General features: G+C 33.9%; 3 protein-coding genes across 4 annotated transcripts; 1 reads left to right on the top strand and 2 right to left on the bottom strand.

Moving 5' to 3' along the window:
• Window positions 1–727: 727 nt before the first annotated feature.
• LOC137818430 (inositol polyphosphate multikinase beta) lies at window positions 728–4175 on the top strand. Of its 2 annotated transcripts, XM_090297107.1 has the most exons (2): window positions 951–1878; window positions 4105–4175. In XM_090297107.1, the coding sequence occupies exons 1-2, from the start codon at window positions 1092–1094 to the stop codon at window positions 4173–4175; spliced, it is 858 nt and encodes a 285-aa protein (XP_090153233.1). In that variant the 5' UTR covers window positions 951–1091. The 2 variants fall into 2 exon arrangements, with proteins under 2 accessions (XP_068477971.1, XP_090153233.1); XM_068621870.2 differs by lacking the exon at window positions 4105–4175 and having other exon boundaries at window positions 728–2083.
• EMB2444 (RNA-binding (RRM/RBD/RNP motifs) family protein) lies at window positions 4031–9348 on the bottom strand. Its single transcript, XM_068621857.2, has 10 exons — window positions 9172–9348; window positions 8913–9036; window positions 8774–8822; window positions 8580–8668; window positions 8427–8483; window positions 7739–7801; window positions 7581–7646; window positions 6786–6872; window positions 4878–4971; window positions 4031–4777 (listed from the first exon to the last, which is right to left on the bottom strand). The coding sequence occupies exons 2-10, from the start codon at window positions 9015–9017 to the stop codon at window positions 4290–4292; spliced, it is 1098 nt and encodes a 365-aa protein (XP_068477958.1). The 5' UTR covers window positions 9018–9036; window positions 9172–9348; the 3' UTR covers window positions 4031–4289.
• Window positions 9349–10669: 1321 nt separating this feature from the next.
• LOC137820109 (large ribosomal subunit protein uL3) lies at window positions 10670–13671 on the bottom strand. The gene is made up of 5 exons (XM_068623937.2): window positions 13619–13671; window positions 13399–13498; window positions 12211–12321; window positions 11645–11949; window positions 10670–11475 (listed from the first exon to the last, which is right to left on the bottom strand). Exons 2-5 carry the CDS (start codon window positions 13481–13483, stop codon window positions 10807–10809), a joined length of 1170 nt encoding a protein of 389 aa, XP_068480038.1. The 5' UTR covers window positions 13484–13498; window positions 13619–13671; the 3' UTR covers window positions 10670–10806.
• Between the last annotated feature and the right edge of the window lie 1596 nt (window positions 13672–15267).

Below are 15267 nucleotides of genomic sequence, written 5' to 3'. Positions count from 1 at the left end.
TAAAAGATTTGATATACAAAATATTGTAAAAATATATATTTAGAATTAAAATAAACTTTTAAATTAAAACAAAAAATTATTATAAAATTTAATAAATGAAAAAGTTATATTTCAAAAACAAATATATTAAAATTAATTAACTTACAAAATATTAAAAGTCAAAGCATATAACTTTATTATAATTATTACTTTAATATTTTTAAAACATTTATTTTATTATAATATATTAATGAATTAATTATTTTATTTTATTTGTTATTTTAGTTTTTTTTTAATTATTTATTCCTATAATATAAAGCACATCTTAATAAAATATTAAATTAGTGTTTCATTAATTATTTTAATATGTTTATTTTACATAATATAAAAATATATTAATAATATAACTATACAAAATTTATAAATATTTATAATTCATATGTAAAGTTTGTAATCTTAAGTATTAACAGACAATATAGATTGTAATTTTTGTATAATGATAGTGAATATTTTATCAATATTTATATTTATATTCAATTATAGGAAAAAGATAATTCCCTTCTGCTGTATTATGGAAAATTTTGATATAAAAATAATCTGGTTTTTCATGTTTTTGATGATAATGATACCAATAAGTTGATTTGACAAACTTATTCCAACACTGGTTAGGGATTCCCTTTTCTTTTTACTGCACAACACTTGTAATTCTACTGCTAATTACAGGAAAAATTATTTTTTTTTTGGGAAAGATGTTTTTTTTTCTATTTTTCCCTCCTTTGATCTCATCACCAATGTAACATGACATGAAAGTTTGTTTTTTTTTTGCAGAGTTAATGAAACCAAGTCGAATACTGACACTGTTGTTCTTTGGGTTCTGTCAGTTAACACTGTTGTCCTTTGCAAAACAAACAAAAATCAAAACTTTTGGTGAACCCAAAAGATTTGATTATATTATTAGATGAAGTAAAGCTCAAGAAGTGAAGTATTATATATAAGGGTGCAGTTTGTTACATCTTTGAATCAAAAAGATTTGATTTTTTTGTATTGTGTATTGTGGGGTGCGTCTTCTTCCTCACACACCTTCTTCTCCGTTCAGACCCAGAATCGTGAAAATGCTGAAAGTGCCGCAGCACCAGGTGGCGGGTCACATGGCGAAGAACGGCGTTCTGGGTCCGCTGGTGGATGATTCTGGAAAGTTCTACAAGCCACTGCAGAACAACGACAGAGGCTCCACCGAGCTCTCCTTCTACACCTCCCTCGCCGTGCCGCCCTCTATCAGCTCCTTCTTCCCGGCGTTCCACGGCACCGCCGTCGTCCCCGCCTCCGACGGCTCCGGGCCCCACACCCACCTCATCCTCCAGGACGTGGTGGCTCCCTACACCAACCCCTCCGTCATGGACGTGAAGATCGGGTCCCGAACATGGCACCTCGCTCACTCCGAAGACTACATCGCGAAATGCATGAAGAAAGACAGAGACAGCTCCACCGTCCCCCTCGGATTCCGACTCACCGGCGTCAAGGACTCCGTCTCCTCCTGGGAACCTTCTAGAACCTTCCTCCAGAGCCTCTCCGCCGAGGGGGTCTCCCTGATCCTCCGAAAATTCGTCTCCTCCGCCGCCGACTCTGACCGTTCCGATTGCGACTTTGCGGCGGAGGTTTTGGGCGCCGTCTTGGAGCGGTTGGTGGAGCTGAAGGCGTGGTTTGAGGTGCAGACTCTGTACCATTTCTATTCATGTTCGGTTCTGGTGGTGTATGAGAAGGAGAAGGGGAAGACCAAGCCTCTGGTCAAACTCGTTGACTTTGCTCATGTGGTTTCTGGCAATGGTGTGATTGATCATAACTTCTTGGGTGGCCTCTGTTCCTTCATCAACTTCATCAGAGACATCCTTCAGCCTCTTCCTCACTGACTCCTTCTTTCTTTTTTTCTCTGCTTTCCATCAAATCTTGTTCCTGGTTTTATCAGATAATAATGATTCATTAGATGCTATCTGTTATCATCATATCAGAAAATTTTGCTTCTGTGATGTGAGCTAATTGCCCTTTGTTTCTACTCAATGTTCACACTGAAAGGTATTGCAATTTTTATGGATTTTATTCATAGATATTCCTTGGTTTGGATTCTTTTACCATCCCTGATTCGTATGATTTGCAAAGTAGTATTCTTTTTCAACTCATTTTCATGGGTTCAAAGCTTCTGCAGAAGCACTAGCCCACCTCATTGATCTACCATGGGATAAACTTGTTTGCTACTCTCTCTAATCATCACTTCATGAGTGGATTACAGAGACTTGTTATATTATAGACACCCTTTGGGATATCACAACTGGTAGACATATAAACTAGAGTGTTTAGCAATGGAAGACTTGAGTTTAGAAACATATTTTTCTCTCTTTGTGTTCAAACTTCTACAATCTCTTGCAATGAGTTCTTGGAATTGAAAGAAAAGTTGTATGTAATATCCCTTGTCATATTTTATTCTTGAGTGTTAGTTTGTCTCTTCTGCTACATGCTTTTTCAAAATTATCGTTTTCCATTTGAACTTGAATTCTTGATGTTTGATGTGTTTTGGATTTCTAACACCATATTCTCTTTTGAGTTATGAAAATTTTTCAAAAATGTTGCTTTTGAAGATTACTTTCTACATTATGCTTGGTTGCTTTTGAATATTGCAATACTTGTGTTCTGATCTTTGGGTTGCTCTGTTTGCATCAATGCTTAATGGTCCAGTTAAGTTTTTGCCTCTAATCACATACTAGTTTAGTTATGAGCTTGTTGCTTCTGATGTTACCCTTTTTTAGCTTTTGAACAATGCAAATATCTTTATCTCGTTTATTGTTTACTTTGCATCTTCTTACCTTATTAGGTGCAACTTCTGATCTTGCTACTCTTTGACCAAATCCATCTTCTGACCACACCAAATTTATAATCCTACTACATTTTTCATCTTCTAAACCCTGTTTAGTCTATTATGTCTGTAATAGTATTTTCTTGTAATAAGTTGATTCTGATCAGCAAATTTTATTGTTGGAGCTTGCATACTTCAGATTGATACTTCGCGAGCTCAATCTATATTCTTGGTATATGTATAATCATAAACTCTTGTTCTTTTAGTCACATTCTCAAAGCAAAACAATAGTAACTTAATTTCAAGACTTAGAATTTGTTTCTTGGCAAAACTTTTTCACACGAAGGACTTAACATCAACACTTTACGATTCTTTTCTTTTTTGTTTAATAAGAAAATGCAAGTCCCAAAATCTTTTAAATATACTTTTACTAAAAGAAAAAGATAAAAGGAAGAATTAAGAGAAAAAAATATGCTAATCGCAAAAACAAAAAGGCATTGGAATTTGATTCCCAACAAGAATTGTTGATTAACGAATCCACTCACCTTAGATACTGTCCTTTAACCAATTGTTGCATGAGAGAAGGGAATATATGAAAGGATCAAACGTTGAACACTCTGTAAACAAAAAAGCATATAAATTACCAAAAAAACTATTCAAAAACAGAATTGGAACAAATGAAGTCCCATAAATTATTGGATGAAAAAGATAACATCTTTATCCAAACTAAGAAAATGATTCAAAAGCACAAAGGATTGTTTTGAAATCGTGGTTCTGATGAAGAAAGAATCACGCTTTAAAAATTAAACTGTTGAGAAAAAAGTTGTATCATTTGTTCTAAAGAAACAAAACAGCACAATTTTAGAAAATATATGTAATATACTAATTTAATATAATAATCTAAAGAAGTATATACTTTGAAAAAAAAAAACTTTTGTTAAGACTCAGTAAGCTGTACGGAAGAAGGATTGCAACGCCTTGTATAAAAAATAACAATAGCAAGACAATACATTTTTAAAAGATTTGAAAAATAACTGTTCATAAAAACAGTGACAAGTTCCTCTTTTTTCAACACTATCCATGTACGCTTACTACATTACCAAACTTTTACACATGACTGTTCATTTAATGTTTTCCAAACATTAGAGTCATTTGGTTGCTTCGTCCTCATCACATCAATAATCTTACAGGAAACAACATTGAGACTGAAGCCAAAGAAAACACGGTGAAATTATGTGATCATGCAATCATGCCAAAACTCAAATGTCTCTCTTTTCTGGACACGATTAATTGTAAGATTGTTGGGTGTCAGGGAATTCATATTACAATCTACAGTATTTCAGAAATATAACGCAACAATACAACTAACTAACAATAAATGGCCAAAATTCCAGATATTGGGGGTCAAGAACATCACTCCATATGATTTGCATTCCTTCAATTCAAAAGGTGGTGGCATAGCAGGTTACTGGGGAGGCGGTGGTGGGGGCATAGACTGAGGGTATAGCATAGGTCGACCACCCTGATGCTGAGGTGGTGGTGGTGGACGCCAAACAGGTGGTGGCTGACTTCCCATTATTGATGGTGGTGGAAGAGGTCTGGGAGGAGCTTGTGGAGGTGGTGGCATCTGCTGCATACCAGGGTGTGGTGGCCTGAAGTGCTGAATTTGAGGTGGAGGAGGCATTGAAGGAGGTAACATTGTTTGACCGGGCTGTTGCTGATGCCATGTTGGTTGTCCAGGCATTGGCATAGGCTGGAATGCAGCAGCTTGAGGGGGTGGTGGACGAAGGGCAGGAATGGAACCCGGAGCGACCCCATTAGCGAAGGGACGGGGTGGCAGTGGAGCAACCCCATTAGCCTGAGGAACACTGGGAAGTGTTGGAGGTCCACTGGCAAATAAAGTATGAGGCCTGCTCTTCTGTGCAGTTGGATTACTTGCAGCCAAAACTCTTTCTGCACCACAGAAGAAATCTTAGCAGATAGTACAAGAAGGAACAATAGTCATGAATGAATCCAAAAGAAAGATAGAAGTAGTAGCATGAAAGGGCCTTACCTGCGGGGGTACCGTGCCGTTCACCCTTAGTATCTTTCTTATAAGCATATGACACTGTAATTTGACGATTGCAAAGATATTGTCCATTCATCGCCTATGAAATAGACAAATATTCAATATCAGTGGTGTGAAAATGCTTGCAGTAATTTTTATATTCTATTGTTACGTGTTTCGGATACCGAACAACAAAATTGAAATTGAACAATTTTAATACTTTTTTATACTGTTGAAATAAAAAATATGAGAAGACATGATAAATTCCGTGTGTTTTAGACCACAACTAAGCTACTCAATTTATATAGGAACCACAACAGACTACTCAATTTATAGAGAAGAAAACATAATTACAGAATATTCAATTACTCTATTTTAGGCTAATAACAAATATAGAATCAATTTAAGTGATCCAAATATAAACAGTTACTATATATCTATAGCATATCTACAAGATTCTAACACTCGTTTAATGCTGGAGCATAAAGGTCATATGCACAATGTTCGATATGCTTTGTCTTTCCAAATCATACTTTTAACACTTCCCCTCCAACTGTAGCATACGTATTGCATAAGTCAAGCTAGTTACAAGTTATCAACATAAGACCCCTTGACAAACTAAATACAGACAGTTTCACACATCCATTTGGTTGCATTAGAGATCAAGAACGTAGCAGCTTCTGAAGAGCAAAAGAATTGTTCGACATCAACTGGATAGTAAAAACTACTTGAGAATGCAGCAGTTGCTATTAGCAAAATTGGTTAGAGGGCACAGCAGCCGCCAAAGAGCAAACATGCTTAGAGCACATGATGATAATTGGAGAGAAAAAAAATTATGAAAGGGCACGAAAACTGCTGGAGAGCAAAACTACTTGTAAAGCACAGTGATTGAAGGGGCATTACAGCGTTTGAATATCAATACTTGCGGTCTTCTTTGACAAAAAACAGAAGGCCCTATAAGCTTCGCATAGTGGGATACAAAAAAGCTTTCATGCTTGTGGTCATGGCAATCCTGTCCGAGACAGATCAGAAGATCTCCCGAATTTATATTTCAGGAAGAACTACCACATCACCAAAAATGATGAATGGGGGTTTCTGGCTTAGGTTTGTGTAGCATTCTGTTACTTTGTGTTTTGCCCCCCCATGTTACACCAGAAAGTAAAAAAGAACATACTGTGTAATACAAATGTTAAAACAAAATTATCCAACTTCTAGTTTCACTGAATTCTTCCTAGTGTGTTGTGATTGTTCCCTGTTTCAGTCTCAAGATGCTGAAAAAAAAGTCTGTTGCTTTTCCCAATGTTATTCCCTCTTCTGCAGGTGGAAACTACATTTTTTTTTATTTTGATCAGTTTGAGTTAGAGAAGACAGGATATATTAGAAAGCTAGCATGGATGCAATGATGCCAACAAATCATTAAGCATTGATACGGAAGTCAGATACAACGATAAGAACCTTGAATTTTAATGGATTCAGTATGTACATTGCTATCTTTTTGTTTCCATTTGTTTAGGGTATGAAAAGTAAAAACAATTGTAAATATTTCTTTTTAGGTATTTCTGGCTCCTGTAGTACCTCCCATGAGATAAAAGCGACAAATCTCTCTAGGTACAGTCAAGCACTAGAGAAGGAAACCCTCCCAACATTTTTTTCTCTATACAAAATACAAGGAACAAATACAGAACCACATACTTATGGGCTTTGAGTACCTTCCGGTTAGAACAAGTTGGTCAGTGAGTCTAAGTTGATAAATGTTGACAACCCCTTATCCATATTTTTTATTAGCACTTGAGTGTTATATATTTTGGTTAGTTTGAATTAATGATCCACATGTGCTAGTAAGTATAAAAAAAGAACGAAAGGTTGGCCTTGCTATATTCATACAATTGATTAAAAAAGTAGATTGAAACATACCTCAATGGCAGAATCAGATGCCTCAAATGAATCATAGCTGATGAAGCCAAAACCACGGGAATTTCCAGTCTCGGGATCTCTCATGATCTGCAGCATAAAAGCCTCATATATAAGATCATATACATAATTTTGAGTAAATCAAATCCCTTCAAGTATTGAGGGTTGAGATGAGACAGCAAGAGGAGTATAATTTGCTTCGCAGTACATGATTTGAAATATGAGAATAAACCACATCCAATTACACATATGCACACAAAAATGGGACAGTTATCAGATAAAGAGTTGTTGAGAAAGAATTGCATAATGCAGCTCAATTGGGTGTTCTTCATCCAAAAGAGAAGTTATTAACACAATTCAAGCCGAAGGTCAAAAATGAATCTTCGTGCAACATTTTGAGTTGATTTCTTCAGAAATCATTTTAAATTAGGATACAAAATGTATGTTTCACAGAATTCTGACTACCATGGTCCAATGAGCATAGGGGAACAAAAATTATAAAACTATGCCCTTTGAGGATACACTGGGACAGCAAATTTATTTGGTCATACCACAAACAATCTTGGCATATACTGCCAACAAATGTGGAAATGCAGAAGTGTTTAAAGAGCAAAAGACTATAAACAGATGGGTATTTTTAATTGTCATTGGCTTGATACTAAACATTTTAAAACATACAAAATGGTAAATGCCAACAATGAGAAATAAGAAAACAGCAGAGCGTGAAAAGTATTAGCAACTACTACTAGCTGGACATTATGGAATTAGATATAAATAAAGATATTCAAAGAGTCAAACCTTCGGATTAGTAACAATAACTCCAAATGCACTGAAAGTATCGTACAAGAGCTTCTCATCTACATCCTGCAGCAACATTAGGAACATTCAATTTAAGTCTTGAACTAAGTGCATAATTGCATGAGCATGTTTAACACTTGCATAATTGGGTGACTTACAGGATCAAGATTGCCAATGAAAAGGTTTGCACCAACATCCAAGCTCTTTTTATCTTGGGATGCCTGGAACCAAAAAAATTGCAAATCAATCAAGTAGCACGTAAACTAAATATTTCTTTAGTCAAGTGACATGACATCAGTGTTGATACAGGACAGAAATATAGCAGAACTTGAACAGAATAAAACAACAAAGTATTAAACAGTACATAAAAAATAAGAGATTCAACCATAAGAATGATATCTAGGAATGCATAAAATATGGGTTGGTAAAATAAAAGATAAATAACTAAATTTTACTTAAAACGGTACTTAGCACACATGTCATTCTCCCATCCCCTGGGTGGAACAAGTATGAGCAGTTCAAGAAAAAAGACTTTAAAAGAGTGTCCATTTCAAGGCTATAAGCCTATAGTCTTTAGAAACAAGAGAATTAACATCCCTCCAGAAGTAGTAGTCAAGGAAACTCATAGCAATCATGAATCAATTAATGACGGCTCCATTTCATTAATAATTTCGACCACAAATGCCACACATATTAGTATGGAATAAAATACAACTTCAATTCAAAAGTGAACAAACAAATAAGAGAGTTCATACAAGTATTCCTATATTAACATTCTCATGCTTATAATATACCACACAAACAAATGAGAGCAAAAGTGACAGTACAAGCTTCTCAAGCAAATACCTTATTCACACGGATCGGTTTCCCATAAAGCTTGATCATGTTAAGAACCTTAATGGCCTGCAATAGAAGAAAAGCGGTAGCAAATAGCCAAAAATTAGCAAACAGAAGCTACTCCATTTTGGAGAAGCGAATTCCAAATGATATAGCACTTACATAGTCAGCATCTTCTTCACTCCGGAATTCAACAAACCCATAACCCTGATGTTGGTTGGTCACTCTGTCCTTCGGGACATAGACATTAACTAAAAAAAAACAAAGAAAAGTGAACACCTTTAAACCTAAAACCAAGAAAATGAAGAAATCAAATCATGTATATCTGGTGATGAAACAATAACAATAGAACATACCCACTGGACCCGCCTGAACGAACAACTCCCACAATAACTCCTCACTTATCTGGAGCACAAGGAGAAAAGGTATAAACCCTAGAAGAAGTGATAATTGGTTAAGTGAGTGAAGAAAGTGCAAAAGGGGAAGGTTAGTTACCTGAGGGTCGAGATTGCCGACATAAGCAGTGGCATCTTGATTCCTCTCAGCAGCATGCTGGCCGAGCAAATTGGCCCCCACACCAGGTGCAATTCGAGTCGTCATGATGGAACAACCCTTCTGTCTGAATAGATAACAGTTACAATAAGTTGATGAATGAATATGAAGGGTTCAAGTGAAGTAAAAACTAATGACAAATTATCAAACAGGTTATGTGCAAAAAAGTTGTAGTTACAGTCACAGTTAGAAAGAAAGAAACCTTGCGAAAGAAGAGAGCAGAGAGAACCCAACTGTGAGAAGGCTCAACTCTGAAATGAATGAACCGCGAATGCTTGCCAAGAGTGTATTAGGGACACCTCTGCAGTTTTCTTTTTCAACTTCTTGTTTTCTTCTTTCAAATACTATTTATTAGATTATTTTAGCCTAATTCAACTTCAAATTTAACATATTTATTCAATGTTTTGTTAAAGATCATGTAACCATAATTTTTTTCTCATGATAATACAAAAATATTATTAAAATTATAAAAAGTGATGTTTATAAAAATATTATGGATAGTTCTTTTTTATTTTGAATAGTTATATTTGTTCTAAAAAAATATTTATAAAACTTAAAAGATAAAATAATAAAGATTTGTATGTAAAAAAATAATTAGTTTTTATTAATATAGATAGATAAATTGTTCTTACAACTTATTATAAGCTTTTATTATTGTGAGGTAGTTAACTGAGTTTAAAAAAATAATAACAAAATTTAAAAAAGGTAAAATTGTAAGGATTTATATAAAGAAATTGACTATAAAGAGAATTCATTTAATTAATGGTACAGATAAATCTATCTGAAAATAACAATTAGATCACAATTTTATGTGTAAATAAATAAATTGAATTTGATGTTTGAAAGTATTAACTATGGTTTACTAAATATTGCAAATTGTTGTACTAATCAGCCATTGATTGAAATAAGTACATGCAGAATGAATTATATATTATGAGAGTAAAATACAATTGTTTTAATTATTTATTATGTCCATATGAATACGCATAAAAGAAATTTTCAAAAATTAGTTCAACTCTTTATGTCCATGTGAATACGCATAAAAAATATTTTTATGTATATATTACTAGATAAACTTAGTCTAAAAAAATGTAGTGATAATGTAAAAGATAATTATAGTATAATCTACCATTGTTATATACCGAAGAATTGAATATTATTGTAATAGTTATCCTTTTTTTTACAGCACTTTGTAATAACAAGTTAAAATTCCATATTAGTTTAATATATAAATTTTAGATGAATAATAAATTCCAGTTAACTTAAAAATTTAAAATATTTTTATTTAGTTAAAACATTTTCTCAAGATAATAACTAAATTCAAATGAAAATTAATTTTATAGCTAAAAAGGAGAAAGAAAGAAAATTTCAGAAGGGAAAATTTTTTTGTGTTGTTGAAGAATAGCTTATAAAGACCTATGAGAATGATTGGTATAAGCAAATTATATACTTTTCCTAGCAATAACATTTTACAAATATAGAAATCTTGAATTGTTTTTTAAAAATGTTTTACACATCTTTTCGTTATAGAAAGACGATGGCTAAACTTTATTTACAAAAAACAATTTTTGTTTTAATAAAAAATAAGATAGAATTCTAAGATAATTGAATGTGACTAATAAGTGCTTTAGTGAAATGTGACATTATTGTTTAATTTACCCAGATATTCATTACTACCAGAAATTATAATACACTAAATCTAAAGCCAAAACTCAATTCAAAAAACTGGCAAATTGAAAGAGCTCCAAAAACAAGTTATATCTTTAACCAAAATTGAAATTTTGAAACATAATACAAAAACAAGAAAAACTACAATCTTTAACCATCATCTGACTCTTCATGCTTTCAATCGACCATAAAACTTTTGTTTCTCCTGGGTGGTCTGGAATCGGCCATGTCCAAACTTGGATGAGGTGTCTATGAACTTGAGTTTGATCTCTTCAAGTGCCACACGAGATGTCTGTTTGAGAAGGGACTGACGAAGAGTGACAACCCTTTTCTTGGGACCAACACAGCATCCCTTCACCATAATGTAATCATCCTTCACAACACCATAGTGTGGGAATCCACCCATTGGAGTAATATCCTTCTCAGTCCTGTCAAATTCAGTGATGGCAGAATGTGACTCTTCACCAGTTTTGGCAACTTTGTAGATCTTTTTGTTCAGCTCAGTTCGATGATGGTAACCATTCTGACCTGCCCTGGCAACAGTGAATGAAACACGAGCAGGGTGCCAGGCACCTATGCAAGCAACCTTCCTCAGACCTCTGTGAGTCTTGCGAGGGAGACGAGTAACTCCCCAACGAGTCACAACACCTTCGTAACCCTTACCCTTAGTCACACCAATCACATCAATCATCTCATCTTTTTGAAAAACAGCATCCACTGGGATTTGCTTCTCAAAGAAGCTGTATGCGTAGTCCACCTTTTGTGCTATTGTTCCACCATTAACTTGGATCTCCATCAAATGTGCTTTCTTCTGTTTCAGACCCTTCAACTTCCTTATCTGAAGTAAAAAATAAAAACCATTACATTTCAATAATACTCAGAATAACTAGTAAATCTGGTGACAATAAAACAATATCATGCAACATTATTATGCAAAAATAAAAATAAACTAAGAAACACAGATTTATTATGTCAAACTTAAATTCCAATTTTATGACTTAATTTACCTGGGTATGAGCCAGAACACGAATGACAGTAGAATACTTCTTCAATTTCTCAAGCTGAGTTTCAATATCTTTCTTTCCTTCCTCTGTTTCATACTTCTTTGTATATTTGGTAAAAGCCTTCTTTTTGGATTTGCACCAATTCTTGTAAAATCGTCTCTTGATTTCTTCACTCAGATGCTGGGCCCAAACAGTATTGAGTGTGCGCAGGCCGCGTGGGGTCTTCACATACCCCACCACTCCCACAACTACCAACGGAGGAGTTTCAATGATTGTGACAGCTTCACATGTCTCCTTCTTATGAAGTTCTACAACAGCAAAAAAAGCACAAGGCAACCATTAGCATAAAAGACATACTAGTAAAAAAAATAATTCCCCAAAATGTATGCAAATGGTGATATTAAAAAGAATGATAAATCAAATAAAAAATGTGCCTTGTCTTAAAACAGGAATCCAATATTGATATTTTTAATTAACTAGTTGACCATGGAATAATAAAAGGGAAACAATTCAATACAACAATAGATTCCCTTCCCACATTCATGGAATAAACAAAAAAACATGCTTACTTGATCCAGGTTTCTCAACCTCTCTAACAATGTGGGTCATTCCAGCCTTGTAGCCCACAAAGGCAGTCAGCCTGCATGGTTGGCTGGGATTGTCTTTTGGGAAAGACTTCACTGCATTATCAAATACAAGGCATGTCACAAGAAGTATCAATAATACTGACATATGTGTTACATGCAGCAATTATCAATAGTTATAGCACATACAAGTGCTCACCTTGAACAGTATGTTTTAGAGAGATGATGCATCATCTATCTATCATTGATAATAATACTAAATTTTAAAAATAAAGGATAATAGACAAACATAGACAATCTAACAAATTTTCAATAAAATTATAAAAAAAATCACAAAACCAAAACTTAAAAACATATGAATTGAAAATATATTCTCCCAAAAGGAATAAAATCGAAACTAGTTGCAATCCTAAAATAACGTGAATTTTTATTGTACTCTCTGGATTTAAGGTATCTGTTCACAATATGTTAAATTCACATTGGAGATATCATTTCGGGTAATTGTTCACATGTTAAATTCACATCGATTCTACAACACGTAAAATAAAATCTTATCGTTTGAATTGTATGAAAATAATTTCACATTTTTTATTACTATCTATTTTCTTATAGAATAAAATAATTCAAAAACAAATCACGATTTCAAAATCAATTTTGCCCAAAATCATTTCCTTCAAAATTCAACATTGTAAATATTAAACCAAACGTTCAAAAACATCAATAGCATGTGAAAAATACCTCACTCTCCTACCAAATTAAACAAGTTAAATAGAAAAAACGGTTCAATCTACACGTGCCATACATAAATCAGAGTATCATCAAATTCCCATAGCGATGAAGAAATGCTTCCAAACCAAAGGCCTATGGCAAAATGCATGCCAATTCTCGAGCTCATTAGTTTTCCATCCCAAAACCTTTGAAAGGAATTTGGTAAGAAGAGCCGTTTCTGAGACTCCAGCCTTGATTGATCGCTTTTTTACGGAAGCAATTTTGTTCAATCATCACAAGGAAATGACAATAAACTGTTTATACGAGCACAAAAACCAAAAAACTCTTTTACCGCCAAAATATTAGTTTCAAACACTACTAGTTAATTCAGATCTGAAAATTCCTTTGCTACATCGATTAAATCTCACAGTAAACGAAAGTAACAAAAAATATTCAGTAAATCACCCTTTCCACGATGACGAGAAGCTCGCTTCCTTGGGAGAAAGCCGAGGGAACCGTGCCTAGGGTGCTCGAACTTCCGATGCGACATCGTTTGCAAATTGAACTGTTGAATTAACTCAAAACATAAGCACTAATCAATGAAAACGAAACAATAAAAAGGAAAAAGTAGCTGCAAGATCCATTGTGAACGAATAGATAAAAGAAAATGGTTGTTTTTACATACCAGCAGCTCTACAACGATAGAGAGATAGAGAAGAAATGGTGAATTAGGGTTTTTGCGAATACTCTTCACTATATATAACCTCTCAAGGCGCCGCAATGCCACATTCAACCCTAAACAACAGGGCTTCGGATCCCAAAACAAGGCTTTTGGACTATTGGGCTCTTCCTCAAACGACCCAAAACTAGGTTGCTTCTTCCTGCACCCCATGTTTTCTTCTGTCACCCCATAAATTTCAAAAGTTCCATTATTACCCTTCAGAAAAAGTTAAAAACATTCACATTGACGTGGAGGTGTTGTGGCAGTTGTTGTTTGCTGAGTGAAGAGAGTGTGAGTATTTGTGGTGTTGATGTTTATGTTGGCGGTGGGCGTGATGGATTGTGATGGTAATTGTGATTGGTGATTTGTTGTGGTGATTTTTCATGGATTTTTCAGGTGAGTTTTTGTGTTTTGTTCATAAGCGATTAAGATGTGTATTATGGTTTGGATAGTTCGGTACATTTTTTTATTACATAATACATAATCGTATTATATAACAATTGTCACTAATTTGGAACTTCTACTCGAATTTGGATTAACATACCGAATACTGAATTATGTAATGAGTAATGCATTTATTTATTTTGAATTCTGATAGAAGTTTTAAATTACCGAATACATAGGCACTTGTTTGTATAATATACTTATGGATTATGTAATATTGGGTAGTACTTTGGATCTGGTGAATGTAATTTTGAGTAGTACTTTGGATCTAGTGAGGAAGTTGATGTGAATGGTATGACTTTCGAATTATCCAAACTGTTATGGATTATTCCATCCGTAAGGTTTTTGTTTTATAGAAAATTACCTTATGAATTATCCCATCCAGAATACTTTTTTTATCAAAAATTACCTTATAGATAATCTAATCCATGAGACTAATAGTACAGTCCATTTTTTTAATGGCATAATTCTTTAGATTTTAATGACATTATTGACATTATAATAAAATGATAATTTACGTTTTATTAATGATTGTTGAACTATGGATGAATTGTTTACCAAAAAAAAAAAATCCGATGAAGTAGATATGATATCCGGTATGGAAGACCGTGAGTTTTGTGGTTTAACATAAATAGGTTAAAGAGGACTATGTTAGCCATTTTACAACGGATGTGGTGAAAAACATTTAATTTCATTCGTGTATAATATATTATAATTTTAAGAAGTGATGTACTAATTATGTTGTAAAAATAATTTGTGTAAGCGTTTTCTTCGCGATAAGACTTACTTGAATGGGTTTGTATGGTTGATAATGCACTTTGTTTTGTTGTTGTCATTACTAGGTATGATACAACAAATTGAAAACAGGGGAGAAAGACATATGTGTTGTTAGGTTGTGAAAGGAGGAAGGTATAAAAAGTACAAGAATCATTTAGAGGTTATGTAACATGTACTGGAAAATGTCATTGTCTCTTTAAATTGTTAGTTAAACCTGTTGGAAAAGGTGAATGTTGGGTACTTAAGGTAAACCTGTAACATGATTTGTATGATACATTAGTTGATCATCTATATGTCGACAGATTAGAAGCAAATGAACAATTCATCCTTGTTGATATGACTAAAAGCATAGTTAAGCCAGCTAATATGTTACGTACTTTGAAAGAGAATAA

The sequence above is a fragment of the Phaseolus vulgaris genome, chromosome 11 (assembly GCF_051622355.1).
Source record: "Phaseolus vulgaris cultivar YP4 chromosome 11, ASM5162235v1, whole genome shotgun sequence".
NCBI lineage: Eukaryota > Viridiplantae > Streptophyta > Magnoliopsida > Fabales > Fabaceae > Phaseolus > Phaseolus vulgaris.
Note: the sequence above shows the minus strand (reverse complement) of the source record. Positions and strands in the feature narration are given on the sequence as shown.